The sequence below is a fragment of the Carcharodon carcharias genome, chromosome 21, assembly GCF_017639515.1.
Source record: "Carcharodon carcharias isolate sCarCar2 chromosome 21, sCarCar2.pri, whole genome shotgun sequence".
Lineage (NCBI taxonomy): Eukaryota > Metazoa > Chordata > Chondrichthyes > Lamniformes > Lamnidae > Carcharodon > Carcharodon carcharias.
This window is the reverse complement of record NC_054487.1, coordinates 22,339,814-22,366,984: the sequence shown is the minus strand read 5'-3', so window position 1 is coordinate 22,366,984 and position 27,171 is coordinate 22,339,814. Positions and strand designations below refer to the sequence as shown.

The 27,171-nt window shown below is 44.1% G+C and overlaps 1 protein-coding gene across 2 annotated transcripts in view; it reads left to right on the top strand.

The window, feature by feature from the left end:
* LOC121292987 overlaps positions 1 to 27,171 on the top strand; it is a 228,994-nt gene that overhangs the window by 43,545 nt on the left and 158,278 nt on the right. For both annotated transcript variants that reach the window (XM_041215514.1, XM_041215515.1), the window contains exons 6-8: positions 14,240 to 14,680; positions 17,277 to 17,329; positions 24,170 to 24,303. In XM_041215514.1, coding sequence (XP_041071448.1) covers positions 14,240 to 14,680; positions 17,277 to 17,329; positions 24,170 to 24,303 — 628 coding nt within the window. The remainder of the gene's footprint in view (positions 1 to 14,239; positions 14,681 to 17,276; positions 17,330 to 24,169; positions 24,304 to 27,171) is intronic.

Here is a 27,171-nt window from a genome sequence, read left to right as displayed (position 1 = left end):
CTGTTCTCTGCAGCCGTGAGAGTGAGTCCCAAAGGCTGTGTTGCCTGCCAGGTGCTAGAGCTAAGGAACTTGGAGTGGGAGGGGAGGGATCCAGCTGTCGTCACCCACGTTGGTACCAACGACTAGAAATGAGATTCTGCTGAAAGAATTTGAACAATTAGGAGCTAAGTTAAAAAGCAGAACCTCCAAGGTAATAATCTCAGGATTACTACCTGAACCATGCGCAAACTGGCATAGGGTAAATAAAGTTAAGGAGTTAAATGTGGGGCTCAAAGATTGGTGTGGCAGGAATGAGTTTCAGTTCATGGGGGCACTGGCATCAGTACTGGGCTAGAAGGGAGCTGTTCCAGTGGGATGGGCTTCACTTGAACCGTGCTGGGACCAGTGTCCTGGCGAATCAAATAACTAGGGTTGTAGAGAGGGCTTTAAATTAAATAGAGCGGGGGAGGGTTCTGGAGAGGAGATACATAGGCTTATAAAACAAAAGGATATGGCGGCATTGCAGGGCAGCTCCTTAGGGCAATAAGATGTCAGGTAGGGTATAATGGTATTGGTATGTTGGTATTAAGAATAGAAAAGCGAAGTATTATTTAAAAGGCATAAAACTTGTAAACGTTGATGTTCAAAGAGACTTGGGTGTGCTTGTACAAGGAATTCAGGAAGCTAGCAATAAAAACTGAAAATACTGAAAAACTCAACAGGTTAGGCAACATCTGTGGAGAGAGAAACAGGGGTAAGGTTTCGAGTCCGCATGCCTCTTCTTCAGAGCTAGATAGATGTAGATGTGATGGATTTATACTGTTTAAACAGGGGAGGAGCATGTGGAGCAAAAAAGGTCAGGGATAGGTGGGGGCCAAGGAGAAATTTGACAAAGATGTTATGGACACAGGACAAAGTGAGTGTTAATGGTAGCGTTAAAGACTAAAGAGGGTGCTGATAGTAGCACAAAGGTAAGATAGCAGAATGTGTTAACAGCAGAACAAGGGTCAGTGCTCTATGAAAGCAAAACATAAAAATAGGTGCCAGATGGCCCTGTGTCTGGCTGGGTAGGTAGGTGGTGAGCGTTTGTGGATAAGGGATAAATGCATAAATTTAAAAAATAAAATAAATGCATTTTTTTAAATTAAAAAATAAATGAATGAATAAATAAATAAATAATTGGATTAAAAAGGGGCTAAAGATGGAGGAGAGTGTTCTTGGTCTGAAATTGGGCACCTTCCCATGCAATTGCAGAAGGCGCAACATCTGCCTCTTTACCACCTCCCTCCTCACTGTCCAAGGCCCCAAACACAGCTTCAGGTGAAGCAGCGTTTCACTTGCACCCCCTTCAATTTGGTCTACAGTATTCTCTGCTCCCAATGCAGTCTCTCTACATTGGGGAGACTAAACGCAGACTGGGTGACCACTTTGCAGAACACCTTCGTTCAGTCTGCGAGTCTGACCTAGACCTTCCTGTTGTTTGCCATTTCAACACACCACCCTGCTCTCATGCTCACACGTCTGCCCTTAGCCTCCTGCACTGTTCCAGTGAAGCTCAACACAAACTGGAGGAACAGCACCTCATCTTCTGATTAGGTTCTTTACAGCCTTCCGGACTTAACATTGAGTTCAACAGCTTACTCCTTTTTTAGTCCACTTCTTTGCTATTTTTATTTATTTACTCACTTTAAAATATTTTTCCTATTTATTTATTTATTTTATCCTATTCCCCACCACTCCCCTACACACACAGGGTGATCTGTCACTTGTTCTATGTTGTTCTTTTACAGAGTGCTGACCCTTGTTCTGCTATTAACACATCCTGCTTTCTTACCTTTATGCCACTATCAGCACCTTCTTTAGTCTTTAACACTACCATTACCACTCCCTTTGCCCTGTGTCCATGACATCTTTGTCAATCTCTCCTTAGCTCCCACCTATCCCTGACCTTCTGTTTTGCTCCACCTGCTCCACCCCCTCTTAAATAGTATCAAATCCATTATATTTCTACTTCTCTTTAGCTCTGAAGAAGAGTCACACGGACTTGAAACTTTAACTCTTTTTCTCTCTCCACAGATGCTGCCAGACCTGCTGAGTTTTTCTAGCATTTTCTGTTTTTATTTCTGATTTCCAGCATCTGCAGTATTTTGCTTCTATCAGGAAGCTAACATGAGGATACAGCAAGCAATTAGGAAGGCAAATGGCATCTTGATGTTTAAGTACATAAGTAATAATACTGGAGTACATGAAAAGGAGATTTTGTATAGGGCTTTGGTGAGTATCTGGAGTACTGTGCGCTGTTTGGGTTTCCAATTCTAAGGAAGGGATATACTTGCCTTGGAGGTTGTAAAGTGAAGGTTCACTAGATTGATTCCTGGGTTGAGATAGTTGTTCTGTGATAGGAGGTGGTGTGCATTGGGTCTATGTTATTTCGAGTTCAGAAAAATAAGAACGGATCTCATTGAAACATACATGATTCTGAAGGGGCTGAATAGGTGGCCACCACGAGGTTGTATTCCATGGCTGGGGAATCTAAAACACAGGGGCAGTCTCAGGATAAGGAGTCAATTATTTAGAACTGAGGGGAAATATCTTCACACGGGGGGCTGTGAACCTTGAGAATTCTTTACCCCAGAGGGTTATGAATGCTCCAACTTTGAGTACTTTCAAGGCTGAGGTAGACTTTTTTTTATTTCTCAGGAAATCGAGAGACATGAGGAATGGGCGACAATGTAGATCAGCCATGATCATATTGAAAAACACAACAGGCTCAAGCCATATGGCCTTTTCCTGCTCCTATTTCTTATGTCCTTACATTAGCATAGGGCCAGCTTTCACATGTACTCTGATAACGCCTAGCTTAACATCTCTGCCATCTCTCTCTATGGCCATCACCAACATCCCCCACACTCCACAGCTTTACCAGTATGACTGTTCCCATTCCTGGTCATTGTTACGGATATAATCAAACTGTTCGCAACCTTAGTGTCTTCTTTGATCATGATCTGAGCTTTCAAGCCCATATCCTCTCCCTCACCTGATATTCCTATTAATTCCTTCTTATTTTTTAATGTTAGTTATGCCTTTTTTCCACATTTTTTCATTCTTTTACAGGATTTGGTCACTGCTGGCTAGGCCAGCATTTATTGCCTTCCCTAAATGATCTTGAGAAGGTGGTGGTGAGCTGCCATTACTGTTATTATGTTACCCCTAATAAGTACAAATGCCTAATCTTCCTTTTCCTTCATTGTGCTATCTAAATGCTATATCCTGTGTTATATCCTGTACCATTTAACTGTCAATCTATTCTTTATGTAGTCATGTTTCAGTTAACCCTATGACACTGCTTCCTCTCTACAAATTATTATCTCCAGTTCTCCTGTTCCATTTTGAATGCTGTGCGCATTGCTGCACAAACAATTTAATTTGTTTTAATTAATTGTTTCATGCTTCATTTTTAGCAGTTATTTTATACTTCTGTTCTCTAAATTATATCTGTTGTCTCACCGTTTATGTTTCCTTTATTCCTGATCTTGATCTGACATACTCCTTTCTTGGTTTCTACCAGGTCCCACATGTCCCCATCTTTCCATCACCATCTTACTAATTTAATGCCTTATTTACAGCCACAACCTTTCTGCCAGGGCTCTGTTTCCAGTGCCGTCTCTCCCTGTGGTACAGACCTTTTCCGCCTCAGCACTGCTGCTAGTTCCTATGAATTGTTATGACTTCTTCAATGCGTTATCTATAACCCTGATTATTGAATGCCACAAGACTAGAGCCTTTCTATTTTGGTCCTTTCCCCATGGCCTGCCTATGGCTGCACAGTGCAGATTACAAGCGAGAGTGACTGCCCTTGACCTCAAGACATCATTTGACCAAGGAGCCCTAGAAAAATTGAAATCAATGGGAAAAGCGTCCACTGGTTGGGGTAATACCTTATACAAAGGAAGACGGCTGTGATTTGTTATGGACGGTGGTTGGGGGTGTGGGGGGGGGTGGTGCGGGGGGGTGGTGGGGGGGTGGTGGGAGGAATTAATTTAAACAGTCCTGATTTCTCCTCTCACTACACATCCATTAACAGAAAGGTATTTTCATTTATGATTTCCCCCTTTATAAATGGTAGCGTAGTTTCTCCAACCCTTCAGTTTATAATGATCTAATCATCTGTTAATAACCACACAGCAAACTCATAAGATAAGGTCAAATAAGAGGGTTGATTTATTTTTCACACCGACAAAATATGGGAAGGGGTTTTGCAAAATCCGTGACTTTTTGCACTCCTACAATAAAAGGAGGTCAAGGGAAAGAAAGGGGTACAGGGCAAGACCTTGATAATAATGAGAGTTATGGTTTCATGTGAATCCAGAGTTCAGAGTCAAAAGTTCAGTGGGGCATTCCTTCAGAGTTAGCAGGCTGAAGCTGTTGCAGGATGATCTGTCTTCCCAAAAGCGATGACATCCCCAATGGAAGAAGGCGCGAAGAGATGAATAAGTCTTATAGGCACAGACACAGGAGTTCTGATGCTCCAGTAGTACACAGTGTAAATGAGGGCCAGGCAACGTACCTAGACAGAGCTCCTTCTGCTGCTACCTGTTGTGTGGTAAAATGGCAGACTGCCTGGCTTCAATTCCACATGGCAATATTACAGGTTCTAGCAGCTTGGGGGTGGTCATGTGACATTTCTCCCACTTCTTCTCCTGGGTTTTGGACAAAGGATCTATTTTCTCAGGTCTGGAATCCTGAAAGGTTTAATAGAGGAGCAAGGGTCTTTTTTGTCCTTGCAGACATGCCATCTCCATTGGGCACAGCCCTGCCTTAGAAGTTTAAAGGGCATTGGTGCGTTTCTTTGGAATTTGATTTTCTGAAGTCACAGAGGCATTAGGACCTCTTTAAGGGTAACAAGGTCCTGGCTAGTTTCTGAACACTAGAAATTCCTCTGGTATGAGTTGTGGCTAGTCAGGTATGTCAGGATAAAGCCATTGTCAATTTTAAAAATAAAATTAATAATTTTATTAAGTAGCTAGGCTGAAGTAGATATATATTTTCTTTTCTACTTTCTGGATGGGTCACATGTCCCCTGTTGGAGAAAAATAAAACTAATTCCATTTCACTAATTTAATTTTTTTTAATGTGGCCTTAGGGAAGTAAGAATAGGAAATGCAGAAGTATACAGGCCTTCTCTCATTCATGCCGCCACATCAGACACAGAGTTAGCAGGGGGAATGGCAGTCCCCTGCTGCATGGGGAAGTCTATTCGCTGCTGGAGTTCTGATTTCCCTCTGGGGGTCAAGCATTCCAACCTCCTAATTAAGCATCTTCAAAAAGGGTCTGGGGGCTTTACAGGGTGTTTAGTACTCGGGTTGAGTAATGGTAAAGCTGTTCCGGGGGGATCTGTAGGGGAGTGCTGGACATTTCACTCCGTGGGTGCTAGTCCCTGGTGTCATAGAACTGAGCTGCTCTTGTCCAGCTTAGCTCCTGCCTGTCCACTTTGGTAACCTGTGGGCACAGGTGTTCGGACCCAGAGGCTGGGGTATGGCTGAGGGTCAGGAGAGTGGGGTGTTTTAAAGGGACCTTGACCTCATTAGGGAACTCTAGTTCAGAGTCCAGCTTGGACATTAGCACAACTGGAGTGTTCCAGCTTCTGCTGCTTTTGATTGGCACAGCAGCAGGCCCCTGAGCTTGGGCCAGCCTTTCTGGGCCTGGATGACAGGAAGATAGCCTTCTGGCAGGGGCCTCTCCCGCATCCATACCAGATATGGCTACAGGGCTGTAGCTTGGTTGGGGGTTGGTAGGGGAGCAGTTATGGATAATTTTATAGGGGGCAGTTAACTCTGCCCGATCCTCTTGCAATTCTCCATAATGGTGGGTGAGCAAGGAGTCTGATCTGGTTGGAGTCCTTCTGTTGGTCATTTGCTTGATCGGTTCTGTGCCTTTTGAGACACTACTGTCCACTGGGGAATGGTCTTGCTGTATCTCCAGGTGGTTTATCAACTGGGTGAGAACTCACCCTGAAGCTTTCTATGCCAATTTGGGAACTTTTCTATTCCACCTTTAAAATCGCCATAAAGTGATAAATTAAATCAATCACTGGCTTCCTGGCCAGGGCCTTTGGTTTTGGAGGGGGCACTCTCCTAACAAGTTACATATCCTCTGGAACACCACTGCCCTCAAGTGGTGGTGCAGCTCCAGCTACCCTTTCTGGTGGCTTTTCAACTGGGGAGGCATCTCACTCCCTGTCTGTTTATTGGTTTGGGGACTCCCTTTGTCCCTATTTAATGCTGGAAAGAAGGTTTCTGGTAGCCATACTTCAGGCAAGTCCTTAACCTTTTCCTTTCCGGGCTTAATAGCCGGTCTTCTTTCAGGCTCTTCGGCTATGTGGGGCATCTCCCCCACTATTTCTTTCCCTGCTCTAGGACTTTCTAGTACCTATTTAATTTGGGGATTTTTGTGGAATCTATTTCAGACTCTGGGGGCCTTCTCTGGACCTCTTTTAATTTTACTGGCCTGGCTTCAATCTTGCTACCTTCAAGCAGCTCTCACCCGAGGTCTATGTGTGCTGTTCCACCCTTTTGGACCTCTAGTCCTTTCCAGTTTCTGCCCTTCTGCAATTTTTTGCTGCTTGGCCTTGGCCTCATTTCTTTTGCTGGCTAGCACTTGGCTGCCAAACAAGTTGTTTCCATGGAGGAAATCAATTCCTGCTACTGGTAGCTTAGGAACAATTCCTATTGTAACAGGGCCTGAAATGATGTCACACTATAGGTGGACCTTATTGAGGGTTGTAAACACAGATTCTCCTCTCACTCCACTGATCAGGGCTTTGGCCTTCAGGGAGGACTCAGGAGGTAGGTTTAAATTTCCCTCCAACATTAGGGATTGTGTCCCAGAGCAGTAACACAGACTTGCTCACATCATGGGACGGGTAGGGGGACACTGTTCTTGAAAGCATAACACCCCAGAAGCTCTCTGGGAGTTTGTCTGGCTCAGACGCACATAGTTCCATGTCCTCTGCAGGGTAAGTTTCTGCAGTGAGAGTCTTTGCCTGCCCTTCTGCACCACCTATTGGGACATCCTTTGGGCACCAGGACCGGATGATATTGAAGGATATTGAAGGAAGTGAGAATAGAAATTGCAGGGGCATTGGCCATTGTCTTTCAGTCTTCCTTAGACTCAGGAGAAGTGCCAGAGGACAGGAGAATTGCATTATGCCCTTGTTCAAAGAAGGTTGTAAAGATAACCCCAGCAATAACAGACCAGTTTAACTTCAGTGGTGGGCAAGATTCTAGAAACAATTATTTGGGATAGAATTAGTAGTCACATGGAAAAATATGGGTTGATAGGAAGAGCCAGCATGGATTTCTAAAGGGGAAATCATGTTTAACTAACTTGCTTTTTAAAGAGGTAACAGAAAAGGTTGATGTGGTGTACATGGACTTTGAAAAGACATTTGACACACTGCCACACAACTGACTTGTGAGAAAAGTTATTGCTCATGGAATAAAAGGGACAGTAGCAACGTGGATACAAGATTGGCTGAAAAATAGGAAGCAGAAAGTAATGGTCAATGGATATTTTCAGGCTGGGGGAAGGGTCGTAATGGAGTTCCCCAGGGGTTGGAATTGGGATCCTTGCTTTTCCTGATATATATTAATGATCTAGATCTTGGTGTGCAGGGGATAATTTCAAAGTTTGCGGATGAAACAAAGCTTGGGAGTGTTGTTAAATGTGAGGAGGATGGTATAGAACTTCAATAGTTCAGAGAAAAGTTGGTGGAGTGGGCAGATAGGTGGCAGGTGAAGTTCAATGCAGAGAAATGTGAGGTGATGCATTTTGGCAGGAAGAACATGGACAGACAATATAAAATAAATGGTGAAATTGCGAAGGGGGTGCAGGAGCAGAAATATGTGCATAGACCATTGAAGGTGGCAGGACAGATGGAGAGAGCAGCTAATAAAGTGTATAGTACCCTGGGCTTTATTAAAAGGGGCATAGAGTACAAGAGCAAGGAGGTTATGTTGAATTTATATAAGATGCTCATTAGACCTCAGTTGGAATAGTGTGTACAGTTCTGGGCACCATATTATAGGAAGGATGTGAACACATTGGAGAGAGTGCAGAAGAGGTTTACAAGAATGGTTCCAGGGATGAGAAACTGCAGCTATGAGGATAGATGAAGAGGTTGGGACTGTTCTCCTTGGAGAGAAGAAGACTGAGAGGAGATTTGATAGAGATGTTCAAAATCATGAGAGGGCTGGACAGAGTAGCTAGGGAGAAGCTGTTCCCAATCGTAAAAGGATCAAGAACGAGAGGGCACAGGTTTAAAGTGATTTGCAAAAGAAGCAAGCCTGATGTGAGAAAAAATCTTTTTCACACAATGGGTGATTCAGGTCTGGAATGCACTGCCTGGGAATGTGGTGGAAGCAGGTTCAATTGAGGCATTCAAGGGGACGTTAGATGATTAGTTGAACAGAAACAATGTGCAAGGGTACAGGGAAAAGGCAGGGCAATGGTAATAGGTCATAATGCTCATTTGGATAGTTGGTGCAGACATGATGGGCCGAATGGTCTCCTTCTGTGCCATTAAGATCCTGTGATTCTGAGGTGCAAACATTAGTAACAGTATTTATAATGGGGGACTTTAATTACCCGAATATAGACTGAAATAGTTGTAGTATAAAGGGCAGAGAGGGACAAGGGTTCCTAGAGTGTGTTCAGGAGAATTTTCTATAGCAGTACGTGTGCAGTCCAACAAGAAAGGAGGCACTGATAGACTTGGTTCTTGGAAATGAGGTGGGCCAAGTCGATCAAAAGTCAGTGGGGGAACATTTAGGAGACAGTGGTCATTGTATCAGAAGGTTTAGGATAATGGTAGAAAAGGACAATATGCAACCCAGAGTAAGAGTAATTAATTGGGGGAGAGCTAATTTCAATGAAGCAAGAACAGAGCTGGGCCAGATAGACTGGAACCAAAGGTTGGTGGGAAAACTGAAAAACTGTAGCTGAATATAATGGGCCACCTTCAAAGAAGAAATGGTTTGGGCAAAGTCAAAGTATATTCCCTCAAAAGAGAAAGTGGAGCAAACAAATCCAGAGCTCCCTGGATGAAAGAGGAGATAGAATTTAAGATAAAGAAGAAAAGGTGTGCTTTTGGCAGGTGTCAGGTAGCAAATACAAATGCGAACCAAGAGGAATACAAAAGGTTCAGAAGGGAGGTAAAGAAGCAAATAAGAAAAGCAAAGGGGGATTATGAGAGAAGACTGGCGGCCAACATAAAGGGGAATCCCAAAGTCTTCTATAGACACCTAAATAATAAAAGGGCAGTGAAAGGAGGAGTAGGGCCATTTAGGGACCAAAAAAGGGATTTACACATGAAGGCAGCGGGTATGGCTGAAGTGTTAAATGAATACTTTGCATCTGTCTTTACCAAGGAAGCAGATGCTACCATGGTGACAGAGCAGTGACCCTTCCACTAGAAGGGTTCAAAATTGATAAGGAGTAGGTATTGGATAAACTGTTGGTACTTAAAATGCACAAGGCACTGAGACTGGATGTGATGCATCCAAGGATATTGAAGGAAGTGAGAGTGGAAATTGCAGGGGCACTGCCATGATCTTTCAGTCTTCCCTAGACTCGGGAGGTGCCAGAGGACTGGATAATTGCAAACATTACGCCATTGTTCGAAGAAGGTTGTAAGGATAAGTCCAGCAATTAAAGACCAGTCAGTTTAACTTCAGAGGTGGGGAAGCTTTGAGAAATAATTATTCAGGATAGAATTAATAGTCATATGGAAAAATGTGGGTTGATTAGGAAGATCTAGCATGGATTTCTTATAGGAAAGTCACATTTTACTAACTTTTTGGAGTTTTTTGAAGAAGCAGCAGAGAGGGTTGATGAGGGTAATGCTGTTGATGTGGTGTACATGGATCTTCCAATCCTGTGGCTTCTACCACTTGGAAGGACAAGAGCAACATTTGATACAGAGCCACACAACAGACTTGTGAGAAATGTTATAGCTCATGGAATAAAAGGGACAGTAGCAATGTGGAGACAAAAATGGCTGAGTAAAAGGAAACAGCGAGTAATGGTTAATGGATACGTTTTGGGCTAGAGAAAGATTTGTAGTGGAGTTCCTCAGGGGTCGGTATTGGGACTCTTGCTTTTCTTGATATACATCAATGATCTAGATCTTAGTGTGCAGGGGACAATTTCAAAGTTTGTGGATGATACAAAACTTAGAAGCATTGTAAACTGTGAGGAGGATAGTGTAGAACTTCAAAAGGACATGGACAAGTTGGTGGAGTGGGCAGATAGGTGGCAGATGAAGCTCAATGCAGAGAAGTGTAATGTGATTCATTTTGATCAGAAGAACATGGAGAGACAATATAAAATAAGGGGTGCAACTCTAAAGGGTGTATAGAAGCAGAGGGACCTGGGTGTATATGTGCATATGTCATTAAAGGTGGCAGGACAGGTGGAGAGAGCAGTTAATAAAGCATACAGTATCCTAGGCTTTATTAATAAATTACAAGAGCAAAGAGGCTGTGCTGAATTTGAATAGGACACTAGTTAGACCCCAGCTGGATTGGACGCCACACTTTGGGAAAGATGTGCACACATTAAGACAGTGCAGAAGAGGTTTACAAGAATAGTTCCAAGGATAAGAAACTTCAGCTATGAAGATAGATTGGAGAAGTTGGGACTGTTCCCTTGGAGAGGAGAAGGCTAAGAATAGGTTTGATGGAGGTGTTTAAAATCATGAGGCAATGAGACAAAATAGACAGAGAGAAAGGGTTCCCACTTGTAAAAGGATCGAGAATGAGAGGGCACAGATTAAAGTAAAATAAGCAAATGCAATGTGGGAATAAAACTTTTTCACACAGCGAGTGGTTCGGGTCTAGAATGCACTGACTGAAAGTGTGGTGGAGGTAGGTTTAACTGAGGCATTCAAAAGGGCGTTAGATGATTTTTTAAATTGAAGCGATATGCAGGGGTACGGGAAAAGGCAGGAGAATGGCTCTGAGTCATAATGCTCATCCAGAGAGCTGATGCAGACATAATGGACTGAATGGCCTCCTTCTACACCATAACAATTCTGTGATTCTCTCTCTCTGTCCCTCTCCTTACACTCTAGCTGCAATTTAAGATTTTCCAGCTTGAAATTGGCTAGGGGAGGAGGTGCAGAGTCATCATTGAGCTCTTCATCTGACAATTGTACTGGGAATGTCAGATGCAAATGTTCCACCAATGACTGGATCAACTTATTCCTTTTAATTTTGCTGGGCAATTTTGACTGTACCTCCCTAGCTACAGTTTTCAATTGTTCTGTGCTGAGGGCTGCCAAAGATTCAGCATTTAAATTTTCTTGCTGAATAAACATTTGGGCATCAAAAGTTGCCATTTTCTTAGTGTTATGATAAGGAATTTACTTTGGTACTTGTATTTGTCCTACAGATAATTTCAGCTACTGAATTTTCTGTCTTTGGCTTCCAATCGGTTTCTTTCACCTCTAATTTGGTTCATCTCTTAACTTGGGCTCGGACAAATTAAAATTGGATCAATCCTGGATGTGAGCTCCCAATTTCTGTTATGGATAGGAGGGGTATTAATCTAAACAGCCCCAATTCCTCCACTCATTACCCATCCATAAACGGAAAGGTGTTTCTGATTTCCCTCTTTATAATTGGTGGCGAATTGTCCCCTACCCTTCAGTTTTGGAGTTATCCAATCATCTATTTATAGCCCCACAGCAAACTCAAGATAAGGCAAAATAAGAGGGTTGGTTTATTTTACACATGGACAAAACATGGGAAAGGGATTTGCAATGTCCACCCTTTTTGTACTCATACAGTAAAAGAAGGATGAGAAAGAAAGGGGTTCAGGGCAAAACCACAATAAAAGTAAGAGTTATGATTTCATATGAGTCCAGAATCAAAAGTCCAATGGGGTATTCCTTCAGAGGTTAGTAGGCTGAAACTATTGCAGGGTGATCTGTCTTCTCAGAAGTGATGACTTCCCCGATGGAAGAAGGCATAAAGCGATGAATAAGTCTTATAGACACAGATACAGGAGTTCTGATGTTCCAGTAGTACACAGTGCAAATGAGGGCCAGGCAACGTACCTAGACAGAGCTCTTTCTGCTGCTACCTGTTGTGTGGTAAAATGGCAGACTGCCTGGCTTCAATTCCACATGGCAAAATTACAGGTTCTAGCAGCTTGGGGGTGGTCAAATGGAACACCTTCCACTTCTCCTGGTTTTTGGACAAAGGATGTATTTTGCCAGGTCTGGAATCTTGAAAGGTTTAATAGAGGCGTCAGGGTCTCTTTTGTCCTTGCAGACATACCATCTTCGTTGGCCACAGCCCTTCCTTAGAAATGTAAAGGGCATTGGTGCATTTCTTTGGAATTTGATTTTCTGCAGTCACAGGGGCCATATGCACCTCTTTTAAGGTGATGAGGTCCCTGCTGGTGTCTGATGGGTAGAAACTTCCTCTGGTATGAGTCATGGCTAGTCAGGCATGTCAGGGTCTATTTTTAAAATAAAAATAATTTTATTAAGTAGCTAGGCTGACGTAGATATATATTTTCCTTCTTGTCTTCTGGACAGGACAGGTTGGTTGAGGCTAATCATGTCAGTCACAAGACATTGATGCAGGAGTTCCTCACTGCAATGTCCTAGGCTGCACCATCTTCAACTGCTTCATCAATGCCCTTTCCTTCAATATTAGGTCAGTAGTGAGAATGCTTGTTGATGATTTGCAACTCCACAGAACTGAAGCAGGCCATGTCCGCATTCAGCAAGACTTGGTTTGGGTTAATAAGTGACAAGTAACATTTGCATCTGGCAAATGTCAGGCAATGACCATTTCCAACAAGATAGAATCTAACCACCTCTTCTTGATGTTGGACAGCATTACCATTGCTGAATCCCCCAGTATTAAAATCTTTGGGGGTTACCATTGACCAGAAACTGAACAAAACAGCCATATAAATACTGTGGCTACAGGAACAAGTCAGAGACTGGGAATTCTGCAGACAGTAACTCACTTGACTCTTCAAAGCCTATCTACCATCAACAAGGCACAAGTCAGGAGTTTGATGGAATTTCTTCCCAATTGCCTGGATATGTGCGACTCCTAATAGTGAGTGCACCTATATCACATGGACTGCAGCAGTTCAGGAAAGTTGCTCACCATCACCTTCTCAAGGGCAGGTAGCGATGGGCAATAAAAATATTGGCCTAGTCCGCAATGCCCACATCCCATGTAAGAATAATAAAAAAGAAACCTGACAGCATTCAAGATAAAGCAGCTTGATTGACACCCTATCCACTAGTTCAAACACTCCCTCCAGCACTGGTGCTGCAATGTGTATAATCTACAAGATGCACTGTGGCAACTCACCAAGGCTCCTTCAGCAACATCTTCCAAACCTGTGACCTCTACCACTTGGAAGGACAAGAGCAACAGATGCATGGGAGCACCTGCAAGTTCCTCTCCAAGTCACACACCATCCTGACATAGAAGCATATCGCTGTTCCTTCACTGTCGCTGGGTCAAAATCCCAGAGTGTTGCTGGTCTAGCCAGCATTTATTACCCATCTCTAATTTCCTTAGAGTAGGTGATGGTGAGCTGCCTCTTGAACCATTGCAGTCCATGCGACATATATATATATGCCCACAATGCTGTTAGGGAAGGAGTTCAGGTCTTGCTGCATGCAGGCATGGACCACTTCAGTCTGGGCAGGATCTGCTGTGGTCATTTCCACTCCCTAGGTCAATGCCAAGCGGTTCATCCAGTTTTATTCTTATTTAACATTTCAATCACAGTTTGATATGACTGATTGGCTTTCTAGGCCATTTCAGAGGGCCATTAAGAGTCAACCACATTGTTGTGGGTCTAGACCACAACAGGGCCAGACCAGGTGCTAATACCAGATTTCCTCCCCTTAAGGATATTAAGTCAACCAGATGGGTTTTTATGATAATCCAGTAGTCATGACTACCATTTTATTCCAGGTTTATTAATTAATTGAATTTAAAGTCCCCCAGCCACCATGGCAGGATTTGAACTAATGGCTCTGGAGCATGAGTCTGTGCTGCTGGTTTATTGGTCCAGGAACATTACCACTATGCTACTGTCCTCCACAAGTTGAAGTTGATGATATATTTGTTTATAATTAAAATTAAAGTGCGTATAAAGTTTTAAGTACATATCTTAAATTATGTGATTTAAAGAGCTGTTATTGTCTCATTCATTGCAGGAGGGGTTCGTTCAGTGATTTTCTGGCCCAAGGATCCAGAATATAGTCTCCAAAACAAAGAGACGGGCGAGAAAGATTCATATGGAGTGAACCAAATCTTCAGAATCAGCTGCACTATAGCATTACCCCACGTGCCTATTATTGATTATAAGGCTGTGAGATCTGAGGTCTGCAGACTTACCCGCAGACAGAAGTGTAAAGAATGTCAGAATCCTGAACACATTAACAACTTGAGAAATGAACTGATTGAATTTTGGGAAAAATCTGAAATTGATTATGAAATGGACAATGAAAGTTTGAAACTTCTGATTGACTCCACATTGCTTTCCTATGATGAACTCCTGAACTGTAACCATGGCAACATCAGTGAAATCCCAGGCTTCACACCAGCCCTTGTTGCTCATTCATTACAACTTTGCTTCCTGCTAGCTGCTCGATCAGGTTCGTTACTGAGCAGTAATCTCATGAGCAATTGTTTTGTCAGCATTAAGCATCATGCGGGCATTATAGCAGAATCATACAGGAAGAGGAGTAGGTTAATGAGCCTCTGAAGCCCGTTCTTTTATTTACTTAGTACACGGCTGATCTGAGTTCACCTCTTCTTACGTTGTCTTTGTTTTATATCCCTGATACCGTGGCCTAACCAAAATCGATCAATCTCAGTCTTCAAGACTTCTTTTGACCCAGGTAGCTGGGTGGAAATGCTCCAAACTTTGCCTGGACCTCCAAAAGGCATCTCTTACTACACCAACATTTGTCATTCTATCCTGGCTATCCAATGGCCTGTCTGCATTATGTTGCCAGTTGAGGTGCTGAACTAGGTATAAATTGTAGTCACTGGACACAAACTCTGGTTGGTGGACCCACACCTCCCCTCTTACACTCTTAACTTTAAAGTTCATCCTGAACGCATCCAGGTGGAAGAATGGGCAAAGATTACAACTGTTCTTCTTAATAGTTTATTGTAACATCGATAAGTTTAGAAACATCAGTAGTCTACTGCCCTTAAGTTAAATCAGTACTTACAAATGCTGGTTACCATCAGTAACATACAAACATCAGTCCCCTGCTCCCTCCTAAGTTAAATCAGTATCATCCTCACAAACACTGTTCCCATAACTTTTAGATCTGCATTTACAATGTTAAACCTTCAATTGCTGCTTCTATAAAGTTGCTGTTTCAGCTCCTGCAGTTCCTTTAGCTTTGTTATAGACTGAGGTGGGAGGAGTGGGCAGTTAATTCTAGCCTCACTGCTCCACAGATTGTAACAAAAGTTCAAATGTTTAATTCACCCACAAAAATTGCCAATTGTTACCCTTTGATACTGTTATTCCCAGCATAAAAAGACTCTAACTAGGCTTTTTTTTCAGTAAACACACAAAAAAATGACTTATTATAAAAGCACTTTTTAAAAACAAGTTAATAAACTGGTTAACATACAAGCTGTAGTTCAGAAGTGTAACGATTTTCGCCCTTTTTAAAAAACAGATATTCAAATCCCCATACACTCACACAGAAACACAAAACGGGACAAAACAAACACAGCCCTCCACAGAGGCCCAAGTATGGGAAAGTTTCTTTTAAAAGGATAAAATTTGAAGAGAACTCAACACTATTGATCAAACAGAATTCTGGTCATGATAGATCTGGAAGTTCTTTCAGACAGATTTGTTGGTGAAATTCTCCTTGATGACACTTAGTTATCTCAACTTTTCAGACTTTCAAAATAAAACAGATAAGTTATCCTGATGAGACATCTCTGAGAAAAATTTAACATGAAGGTGGGGCAGAAAGAGGGAAAGAGAGAGTATTTTCCTTGCAACCTGCTTCTGAGGCACACACACACTCTCTCTCTCTGCCTGATGGTTTTAAAGACTAAGACATTCAAAGAATACTTCTTTTGGGCCAGGTGTTTTAACCAATCAGCAAGAGTCTTTAGCCTGACAACAACAGTTCTTTGTTAACATAGATATACAAAGTACCTCTTTCCTCTTCAGATGTTCTCCGCTGGACATCTATCTTGAAACTGTGGTTTCTTGAAGAATGGCATGTTCACAGCCCCAATTAATACTGCAAACTTTTAAAAATAACTCCAGGAAAAATGTCCAAAATTCAATGTCCATCAAATTATCCAAAAACAGGTTCCTCACATCTTACTAAACTTATTTTCTGAGATGCTCTATACTGTGCAATGTTGTCACTGCTGCCTGCTGCCTGCTTTTACTGTTGTTTGATCTGTCTGTTACTGCTATCTGCTGCTACCACACTTACTGCTAAACACCTTTCTTAAAATTACTCTCATGACAAAGATTGCTGCAAAACCCCTCCCCAAATCTGTGTCATTTTACATTGTGTAACAATCTCCTAACCTGACTCATGAGTAATCCATTAACATATAGTTACGATGGGGAGGATCGTGCTTACCATATCTGGTAGGTTTTGCTCCAATCAAAAAGTTTTCTGGGATTCACATTTGCAAAGAATGTGGGGACACATTCAGACGGAATGGCTCCAAGTCTGCAGATATTATTTACAGTCCTACAGTTTGGAGATGCATACCCATCATTTGGTAATAATTTCAGTAAGGGTTTGGATGAATCAGTGCTACATCCAGTACAGTTTGAGTCTCCCTCCTTCAGATCTGCCCCAGCCACCAGATCAGCAGCACATTAGAAATAACAAAATAGGACTTGAACAAAAATGGAGACTCCACTTGCCTGTTTCAATGTTTATTCTAAAAGTTGAGAATTACAGACCAATGTTTTAGTCTAAGAAACCATTTTCATTTTTCTTTTCATCTCTTTTTACCCTGAATTTTGATCTTAATCTGTGTAAATTTTTAATCCTAATTTTAATTTGATAATGAAAGTACAATCATTTTACTCAGTGGCTACCTTCATCCAGATTTTACTTGACTAAAGAAACACTGATCAAATGCTGTCACGATTAATAACAAGAAACAATCCAAACTAAACAAGAGTTAAAGAATCCAAGGATACATCAATCTGTTTCTAACACTCTGTCATTTCTGATCTAGATGATCCAGATCGTGGCGTTGGTGCAGTAATCTACAACGAGAGACACAGCATTGTAAGTGAGGGCTGCATATTTAGAATATGCTTATTCGTTAACAGAATGTGGATGTTGCTGGTAACACCAGCATTTATTGCTCATTCCTCATTGTTCTTGAGAAGATTTCAGTGAGTCACCTTCTTGGACCACTGCAGTCGTGTGATGTAGGTACACCCGCAGTGCTGTTAGTGTGGAAGTTCCAGGTTATTTCCAAGTCAGGATAGAATGTGACTTGGAGGGGAACTAGCAGGCGGAAGGCCTGTCTTCAGTTAATGAGAGAAAAGGGGTGTCGCTTCACTTCAGTTATGTTTGGTCACAAAGCCTCCCCAGACTGCTCATCACTGGAGCCGGGACAAGGAGGTCCAAAGACTCCAGTGAAACAAGATAAGGTTTAAGGCAGCTTTAAATATGATCAACAGCGGAAGATCTGGACCCCTGCATTGACAACTGGACAGGTTAGAGAAGGTGAGCATAGGGCAGGAAAATCAACCACAGTTAAAGGATTCGAGTAGCTCCTTGAGGCTAATGTGAGTGATTATGTGTGGGCAAAGCAACTTGCTGTCATTTCCTTGGAGTGACCACAAAGACAGCGGTTCCCAAATAGCAGTTCACAGAATCAGCATTTGGGGTTGTGAGCACCCTCTCCTCAGAGGCAGCAATGGTGAGTGTCGAGAAGAGACTCTACTGGGACAGCCCTGGATCCACTGGATCGATGTTGTCTAACAGCAAAGGGCTGGAAGGACAAACAGTGAGCCCTTTAACCATAGTAAGCACTTCTAGAGGCAAGTGCCAAGGGGATGTGCGATGTTTGTGTGCTGACTTGGTGCAGGCAGATGCTGGCAAGTGTAACTCTGACTGTGTAGGGCTGAGCTGGGTTGGTAATTGGCAGCTTCAAACTCACTGTTTCTGCTCCTGTTGTACAAGCTCCTTACTCCCGGCTAGGGACTCTGCTTCACAGGCACCAGCAACTAGACCAAAAGATGGAGGCAGGGTGGAGTGGGAAGAAGAGAGGGGATGGTTTCAATGTGGAGAGTGCAGTGGGCAGAGAGGAGCTTATTAGCGTGTGGGGTGGGGGCGAGAGAGGCTGATTACAGTGTGTGGGGGGTTGGGTGGAGAGAGGCTGATTACAGTGTGTGGGGGTTGGGGGAGAGAGACTGATTACAGTGTGTGGGGGTTGGTGGAGAGAGGCTGATTACAGTGTGTGGGGGTTGGTGGAGAGAGACTGATTACAGTGTGTGGGGGTTGGGGGGAGAGGCTGATTACAGTGTGTGGGGGTTGGGGGAGAGAGACTGATTACAGTGTGTGGGGGTTGGTGGAGAGAGGCTGATTACAGTGTGTGGGGGTTGGGGGGAGAGGCTGATTACAGTGTGTGGGGGTTGGGGGAGAGAGGCTGATTACAGTGTGTGGGGGGTTGGTGGAGAGAGGCTGATTACAGTGTGTGGGGGTTGGGGGGAGAGAGGCTGATTACAGTATGTGGGGGTTGGGGGAGGGAGACTGATTACAGTGTGTGGGGGTTGGTGGAGAGAGGCTGATTACAGTGTGTGGGGGTTGGGGGAGGGAGACTGATTACAGTGTGTGGGGGTTGGGTGGAGAGAGGCTGATTACAGTGTGTGGGGGTTGGTGGAGAGAGGCTGATTACAGTGTGTGGGGGTTGGGGGAGGGAGACTGATTACAGTGTGTGGGGGTTGGTGGAGAGAGGCTGATTACAGTGTGTGGGGGTTGGGGGAGGGAGACTGATTACAGTGTGTGGGGGTTGGTGGAGAGAGGCTGATTACAGTGTGTGGGGGTTGGTGGAGAGAGGCTGATTACAGTGTGTGGGGGTTGGTGGAGAGAGACTGATTACAGTGTGTGGGGGGTTGGTGGAGAGAGGCTGATTACAGTGTGTGGGGGTTGGGGGAGGGAGACTGATTACAGTGTGTGGGGGTTGGGGGAGAGAGGCTGATTACAGTGTGTGGGGGTTGGTGGAGAGAGGCTGATTACAGTGTGTGGGGGTTGGGGGAGGGAGACTGATTACAGTGTGTGGGGGTTGGGGGAGGGAGACTGATTACAGTGTGTGGGGGTTGGGGGAGGGAGACTGATTACAGTGTGTGGGGGTTGGGGGAGGGAGACTGATTACAGTGTGTGGGGGTTGGTGGAGAGAGACTGATTACAGTGTGTGGGGGTTGGGGGAGGGAGACTGATTACAGTGTGTGGGGGTTGGGGGGAGAGAGGCTGATTACAGTGTGTGGGGGTTGGGGGGAGAGAGGCTGATTACAGTGTGTGGGGGTTGGTGGAGAGAGGCTGATTACAGTGTGTGGGGGTTGGTGGAGGGAGACTGATTACAGTGTGTGGGGGTTGGGGGAGAGAGGCTGATTACAGTGTGTGGGGGTTAGGGGAGAGAGGCTGATTACAGTGTGTGGGGGTTGGGGGAGAGAGACTGATTACAGTGTGTGGGGGTTGGGTGGAGAGAGGCTGATGACAGTGTGTGGGGGTTGGGGGAGGGAGACTGATTACAGTGTGTGGGGGTTGGGTGGAGAGAGGCTGATTACAGTGTGTGGGGGTTGGTGGAGAGAGGCTGATTACAGTGTTTGGGGGTTGGTGGAGAGAGGCTGATTACAGTGTGTGGGGGTTGGTGGAGAGAGGCTGATTACAGTGTGTGGGGGTTGGGGGAGAGAGACTGATTACAGTGTGTGGGGGGTTGGTGGAGAGAGGCTGATTACAGTGTGTGGGGGTTGGGGGGAGAGAGGCTGATTACAGTGTGTGGGGGTTGGTGGAGAGAGGCTGATTACAGTGTGTGGGGGTTGGTGGAGAGAGGCTGATTACAGTGTGTGGGGGTTGGTGGAGAGTGGCTGATTACAGTGTGTGGAGGTTGGGGGAGAGAGACTGATTACAGTGTGTGGGGGGTTGGTGGAGAGAGGCTGATTACAGTGTGTGGGGGTTGGGGGAGGGAGACTGATTACAGTGTGTGGGGGTTGGTGGAGAGAGGCTGATTACAGTGTGTGGGGGTTGGTGGAGAGAGGCTGATTACAGTGTGTGGGGGGTTGGTGGAGAGAGGCTGATTACAGTGTGTGGGGTTTGGGGGGAGAGAGACTGATTACAGTGTGTGGGGGTTGGGGGAGGGAGACTGATTACAGTGTGTGGGGGTTGGTGGAGAGAGGCTGATTACAGTGTGTGGGGGTTGGTGGAGAGAGGCTGATTACAGTGTGTGGGGTTTGGGGGGAGAGAGACTGATTACAGTGTGTGGGGGTTGGGGGAGGGAGACTGATTACAGTGTGTGGGGGTTGGTGGAGAGAGGCTGATTACAGTGTGTGGGGGTTGGTGGAGAGAGGCTGATTACAGTGTGTGGGGGGTTGGTGGAGAGAGGCTGATTACAGTGTGTGGGGGTTGGGGGGAGAGAGGCTGATTACAGTGTGTGGGGGTTGGTGGAGAGAGGCTGATTACAGTGTGTGGGGGTTGGTGGAGAGAGGCTGATTACAGTGTGTGGGGTTTGGGGGGAGAGAGACTGATTACAGTGTGTGGGGGTTGGGGGAGGGAGACTGATTACAGTGTGTGGGGGTTGGTGGAGAGAGGCTGATTACAGTGTGTGGGGGTTGGTGGAGAGAGGCTGATTACAGTGTGTGGGGGGTTGGTGGAGAGAGGCTGATTACAGTGTGTGGGGGTTGGGGGGAGAGAGGCTGATTACAGTGTGTGGGGGTTGGGGGGAGAGAGGCTCTGACCTAGAAAGTGTCACTGAAGATCAGAAACCAGAACGCACCAGTGAAGCAACAGATAACCTGAATCCTGAAAACTATCCAAGGGCTGATAGTGACACAGAGCCCTTCAAAATCACCTCTGTCACCATTCAGAACATCCAGTGGAATAATTGTGAAAAGAAACACAGAGATACAGAGATAAGTAAAAGACAAAACAGACTGATCAAAACAGAGTGAAAAAGAATAGATAAGAGACTTTGTGTACTTGAATTGTATAAAAGTTTTTTTTAAAAAGGGAAATGTCATGATAATAGTTGATTGTGGCAATGGACCCCAGTATTAGATACTATATGGTACTCTGTACTAGATAGGGAGTCACCTGACCTGGGAGTTGAAGGTCAGATAGCACATGTTGGAGCTTGTCTGGATAGAATTCAGTTACTGCAGATATCTGTTTATTTTAGAAAAGTGTGTTATCAGTAAAGTTAGCTCAGCTATAATGTCGGCAGCCTGTGTGCATCATTGAAACAAAAACAGCTGGTGTGTGATCACCATGAGATAATACTTTAAGTATGTGCCAAGTTTCTGGCGAGCTACCATGAAGCGTTCATCCTTTGCCGGTCACAGGCTGTGCAGGCCTTTTCTCTCCACCAGACAGTCTCTGCCATTGGCTTGCTCAAAGAGCAGTTCCGGCGTCTGGATTGATCTGGGAGTGGCCTTCAGTTTGGCCTAGCACAGCTCCACTGGATGGCGAAGGTGTGCTGTACCCTACACAACCTCGTGCTGCAGAGGACTGGATCCGATACCAGACAAAGGTGTGAGGGCCCGGCATCCTCTGTGGAGGAAGAAGATGAAGAGCAGGAAGGCCCAACAGAGCAAGAACATCCAGTTGCTCTATTGATACCTGCTGCCATAGATCTGCAAGCCCACGAGTACTGCAATGCCCTCTTCCAAGTTTGTTTCAGTGTTCAGCGTTGCATTCGTGCTAGCTTGATCCTGGTAGCAGCAATTATTTTTAAAAATTCTTTCAGGGGCTGTGGGCGGCGGTGGCTGGGCCAGCATTTATTGCCCATCCCTAACTGCTTTTGGAAAGGTGGTGGTGAGCTGCCTTCTTGAACCACTGCTGTCCATGTGGTGGAGGTACACCCACTGTGCTGTTAGGGATGGAGTTCCAGGATTTTGACCCACATATGGCCACACTTGCCATCCCTTCTTAACTCTGTTCGCTGAAAGAGCTTTACATTGTCATCCACGAGCATCATGTCACTCACCTACATTCACCTGCCAATGGTCACTCAGCATGACCTGGACAATATCCAGGCTTGGGCTGACAAGTGGCATGTAACATTCATACCACACAAGTGCCAGGTAACGATCATTTCCAATAAGAGAGAATCTAACCATTGCCCCTTGACATTCACTGGCCCTACCATTTCTGAATTCCCCATTATCAACATTCTGGGGGTTACCATTGATCAGAAACTGAACTGGACTAGCCATATGAATACTGTGGCTACAAGAGAAGATCAGAGGCTAGGAATCGTGCTGTGAGTAACTCCTGCTGACTCCCCAAAGCCTGTACATCATCACAAGCCACAAGTCAGGAGTGTGATGGAATACTCCCCACTTGCCTGGATAAGTGCAGCTCCCACAACACTCAAGAAGCTCAACACCATCCAGGACAAAGCAGCCCCTTGATTGGCACCACATCCATGAACATTCACACCCTCCACCACCAACGCACAGAAGCAGCAGTGTGTTCTATCTTCAGGATGCATTGCAGAAACTCACCAAGGCTCCTTAGGCAGCACCTACCAAACCCACGACCACTACGATCCAGAAAGACAAGGGCAGCAGATAGATGGGAACACCACCATCTGGAAGTTCCCCTCCAAGCCACTCACCATCCTGACTTGGAAATATATTGCTGTTCCTTCACTGTCGATAAGTCAAAACCCTGGAACTCCCTCCCCAACAGCACTTTGGGTGTATCTACACCACAGGGACTGCAGCGATTCAAGAAGGCAGCTTACCACCATCTTCTCTAGAGCAACTAGAGATAGGCAATAAATGCTGGCCTAGCCCACCTTGCCCACACCCCGTGAATAAATATGAAAAAAAATGGAACATAATTGACTCCAATTGACTCTTATCAGGTTAGAAAAACTAATGCTTTCATTGAAATAAACATCATCATGTGACACTAACATTGGAATTGGCACCAACTCATTCCCTTTTTGCAACTAAGACTGTTTCTGCATCCTCTTCCTCTTGTTTCTACATTGTGCTACCCCTGTGGTTTCAGCAGAGTTGGAGGCAGATAGCTCCAACAGGAGATACCTATGATGTATGTCCTCTGGGTTTTGGAGCCTGTGAGGGCCAAGTCAAAGGCTGCTCCACCTGCATTCTTGAAGGGACAGACTTGATCATGGGGTGCAGGACCAAACTTTTGTATAGGGCCCTAAAATCCCCTTATGTTGAAAATTTTGTTAGATTTACTTTCTGGGAATGCCTGGGGATGTTTTACTATTTTAAAGGCACTATAAAAATGAAACTTGTTATTTGTTACCGCCAGAAGTGACTATTCCATTGCAATCCTGGTTGAGTTGCCATCATTCACTCTCAGAAAACTTCAGCTCATTCAAAACTGGGTGGAAAATCGCTATTTCTGATGGCATTTATACATAGCCAGGACCTGTTAAAGGGCAGGTGCATTCTTACTCGAGATAGGAGGGAACAATTGTAAAAACAGAAATGAGTGAAAGAGCTGTACAGTGTTCAGGATACATTAATGGAGCAAATGGTTGGGAAGAACCAGAAAGGAGGGGGATGGAAAGGAAGCTGGCCAGATTTTCCATTCAACCCCTAATCCAAGTGCAGCCTGCAGCTTTTGATAGCTTTTGTCTTCAAAGCACCAAGCTGTGATAAAAGAAGAAACAGTCAGAGAGTAAATCAAACACACAAGGGGAGAGATAGAGAAAGCAACATGAGACATCAGAGACAGGTTCAGAAGTGACCATATTATCCATCTTACAGTTTACAACTTCACAGCAAATTGCCTAATATAACAGAAGGTGAGGAATCACCTCTGTCAGGACAGCATATCAACTGGCAGAGGTGGGTTGGATTCAGTTGCTATCAAATTTTATTGTTTAATGTGTTCTTGAATGTGTTTTTTCCCTTGCAGATTGGGGCTGGCTACAATGGCTATATTAAGAAAGCAACATATGGAAATTTCCCTCGCAGTGGACGAAACAATAAACAAGCGATTGCCAAATCCCGTTCCATGGTTCATGCAGAAGTCAATACTCTTCTGTTCAGGTAAGTCTCTGCTGTCTGTCCATTAAGTGTAACACCCATGAAAACTATTAATAATAGCAGACCTGGTGGCTCATTTGGTGAACGTCCTGTATGAACCTTCACCTGACAGACCAGGAGTGTCAAGGTTTGAGCTGCAGTCTGTGTTAACTGAGACCTGAGTGTGTGATTGAAGAGACATAACTATTGGCCTCAATGCCTCTGGGCAAGAAGGGAGAAAATAGCTGGACTTTATGTACTTGATCTCTGTCCTCTTAGAAAGGCCACACGAGTCAGTGTGGATATCAGATGAAGGATAGCCAGCCTGTACCTCATGCAAGGTTAGCGCATTGAACTTTCCTTTGTAGACTTGCACTTTGCACCTGAAGAAATTAGGTGACCTACAGGAAGTTAAGCAGTGCCAGTAGACTTGTACTCCTGCAAGGAATCACCCCCTTAATGTGAGGAACTTAATAACATAAAAAAATCTAGTATCAGAAGATAGAACTATCTAGTCATACTGTGCAGTTCTGTGCTTTCCCACCCCCATGAATACCTAAGTAAATGGAATCTCTCACAACCCATACAGACCCACATAGGCGGAGTACCTCACATAGGAATTTAAGAATTAGGAACACGAGTAGACTATTTGGCCCTTAGCCTGCTCTGTCATTCAATAAGATCATGGCTGGTGTGATTGTGGCCTTAACCCAGAAGGAAAAAACGGTTTGGACCAGTACTCTTATTTCCCAGTTTTCCCTGTTTTTTCATTCTGGGAACTCTACATTTCTGCCTGACCCCATAAACTTTGACCCCCTTGTAGATAAAAAATCTTTCTAACTCAGCCCAGAATATATTCAGTGACTCAGTCTCCACTGCTGTCTGGAGTAGATAATTCCAAAGATTAATGACCCTCTGATGCTCATCATCTCACTCTTAAATGGGAGACCACTTGTCTTGAAACCATGCCCCCTAGTTCTAGATTCCCCCATGAGGGGAAACACCCTCTCAGCATCTACCCTGTCAAGCCCCTCAGAATCTTATGTTTCACTAAGATCACCTCTTTCTTCTAAACTCCAATGAATATAGGCCCAACCTGCTCAACCTTTCCTCATAAAATAATCCCTTCATCCCAGGAATCAGCCTTGTGAACCTTCTCTGAACTACCTCCAATGCAAGTAAATCCTTACTTAATTAAGGAGGCCACAGTGCTCTAGGTGTGATCTTACCAATGCCCTGTACAGTTGTAGCAAGACTTCCCTCCTTTATACTCCATCCCCTTTGCAATAAAAGTCAACATTCTATTTGCCTTCCTAATTACTTACTTTACCTGCATACAAACTTTTTGTGATTCATGTGCAAGGACACCCAGATCCTTTTGTACCACAGCATTCTCCAATGTTTCTCCATTCAAATAATGTGCTTTTCTATTTTTCCTGCCAAAGTGGACATTCTTACATTTTCTCTCATTATACTCCATCTGCCAATTTTTTGCCCACTCAATTAACCTACCTATATCCTTTGCAGACTCTTTGTGTTTTCCTCACAACTTGCTTCCAACCTATCTTCGGATAGTCAGCAAACTTGGCTACAATACATTCAGTCCATTCATCCAAGTCATGAATATAAATTGTAGATAGTTGAGACCCCAGCACTGATCCTCAGGCACTCCACTAGTTATAGTTTGTCAACCTGAAAATGACTCATTATCCTCACACACTATTTCCTGTTAGCTAGTCAATCCTCTATCCATGCTAATATATTTCCCCCAACTCCAGGAGCTCTTATCTTGTGTAATGCCCTTTTATCTGGCACCTTATCAAATGCGTTTTGGAAATCCAAGTACACAACATCTACTGGTTCCCCTTTATCCACCATGCTTGTTACATCCCCAAAGTACTTTAATAAATTTGTCAAACATGGCATCCCTTTCATAAAATCTTGTTGAGACTGCTTGATTGTATTATGATTTTCTAAATGTCCAGCTGCATCTTCCTTAGTAATGGATTCTAGAATTTTCCCAGTGACATATATTGGGTTAACTGGCCTATAATTTCATGCTTTCTATTGCCCTATTTTCTTAAATAGTGGTATTACATTTTGTGGTTTTCCAATCCGCTGGGACCATTCTCGAATCTAGGAAGATTACAACTAATACATCCACTATTTCTGAAGCCTCTTCTTTTAAAATCCTAAGTCCCATATTAGTTTTCCTATTATTTTTTCTTCAGTGGTTGTGATTGTTTTAAATTCCTCCCCCTTTTCACTCCTTTTACCCCCAATATTCTTGGGATTTTTTTTGTCTTCTACTGTGAAGACAGGTAAAAAATGTTTGTTCAAAGTCTCTGCCATTTCCATGTTGCCCATTATTAATTCACCAGGCTCATCTGATAAGGGACCAAAGTTTACTTTAGCTTCTCACATCCCTTTTTATACTTGTAGAATCCTTTACTGTCTGTTTTTATATTTCCTGCTAGTTTATTCTCATAATCTGATTTCTTCTCGTTTAATGTTTCTTAATCGTCCTTTGTCAGTTTCTAAAGTTTTCCCAATTTTCTGGCTGACCACTAATCTTTGCAGCGCTGTACGCCTTTTCTTTCAATTTGATGCCATTCTTAACTTCCTTGGTTAGCCACGGATGGTACACTTTCCTCACATAATCCTTATTCCTCAATGGAATATCCTTTACAGACCCACACAGATAGAGTACCTCACATCCTGTACAGACCCACACAGATAGAGTACCTCACATCCTGTACAGACCCACACAGGTAGAGTACCTCACATCCCATACAGACCCACACAGGTAGACTACCTCACACCCCATACAGACCCGCACAGGTAGACTACCTCACATCCCATACAGACCCACACAGGTAGACTACCTCACAC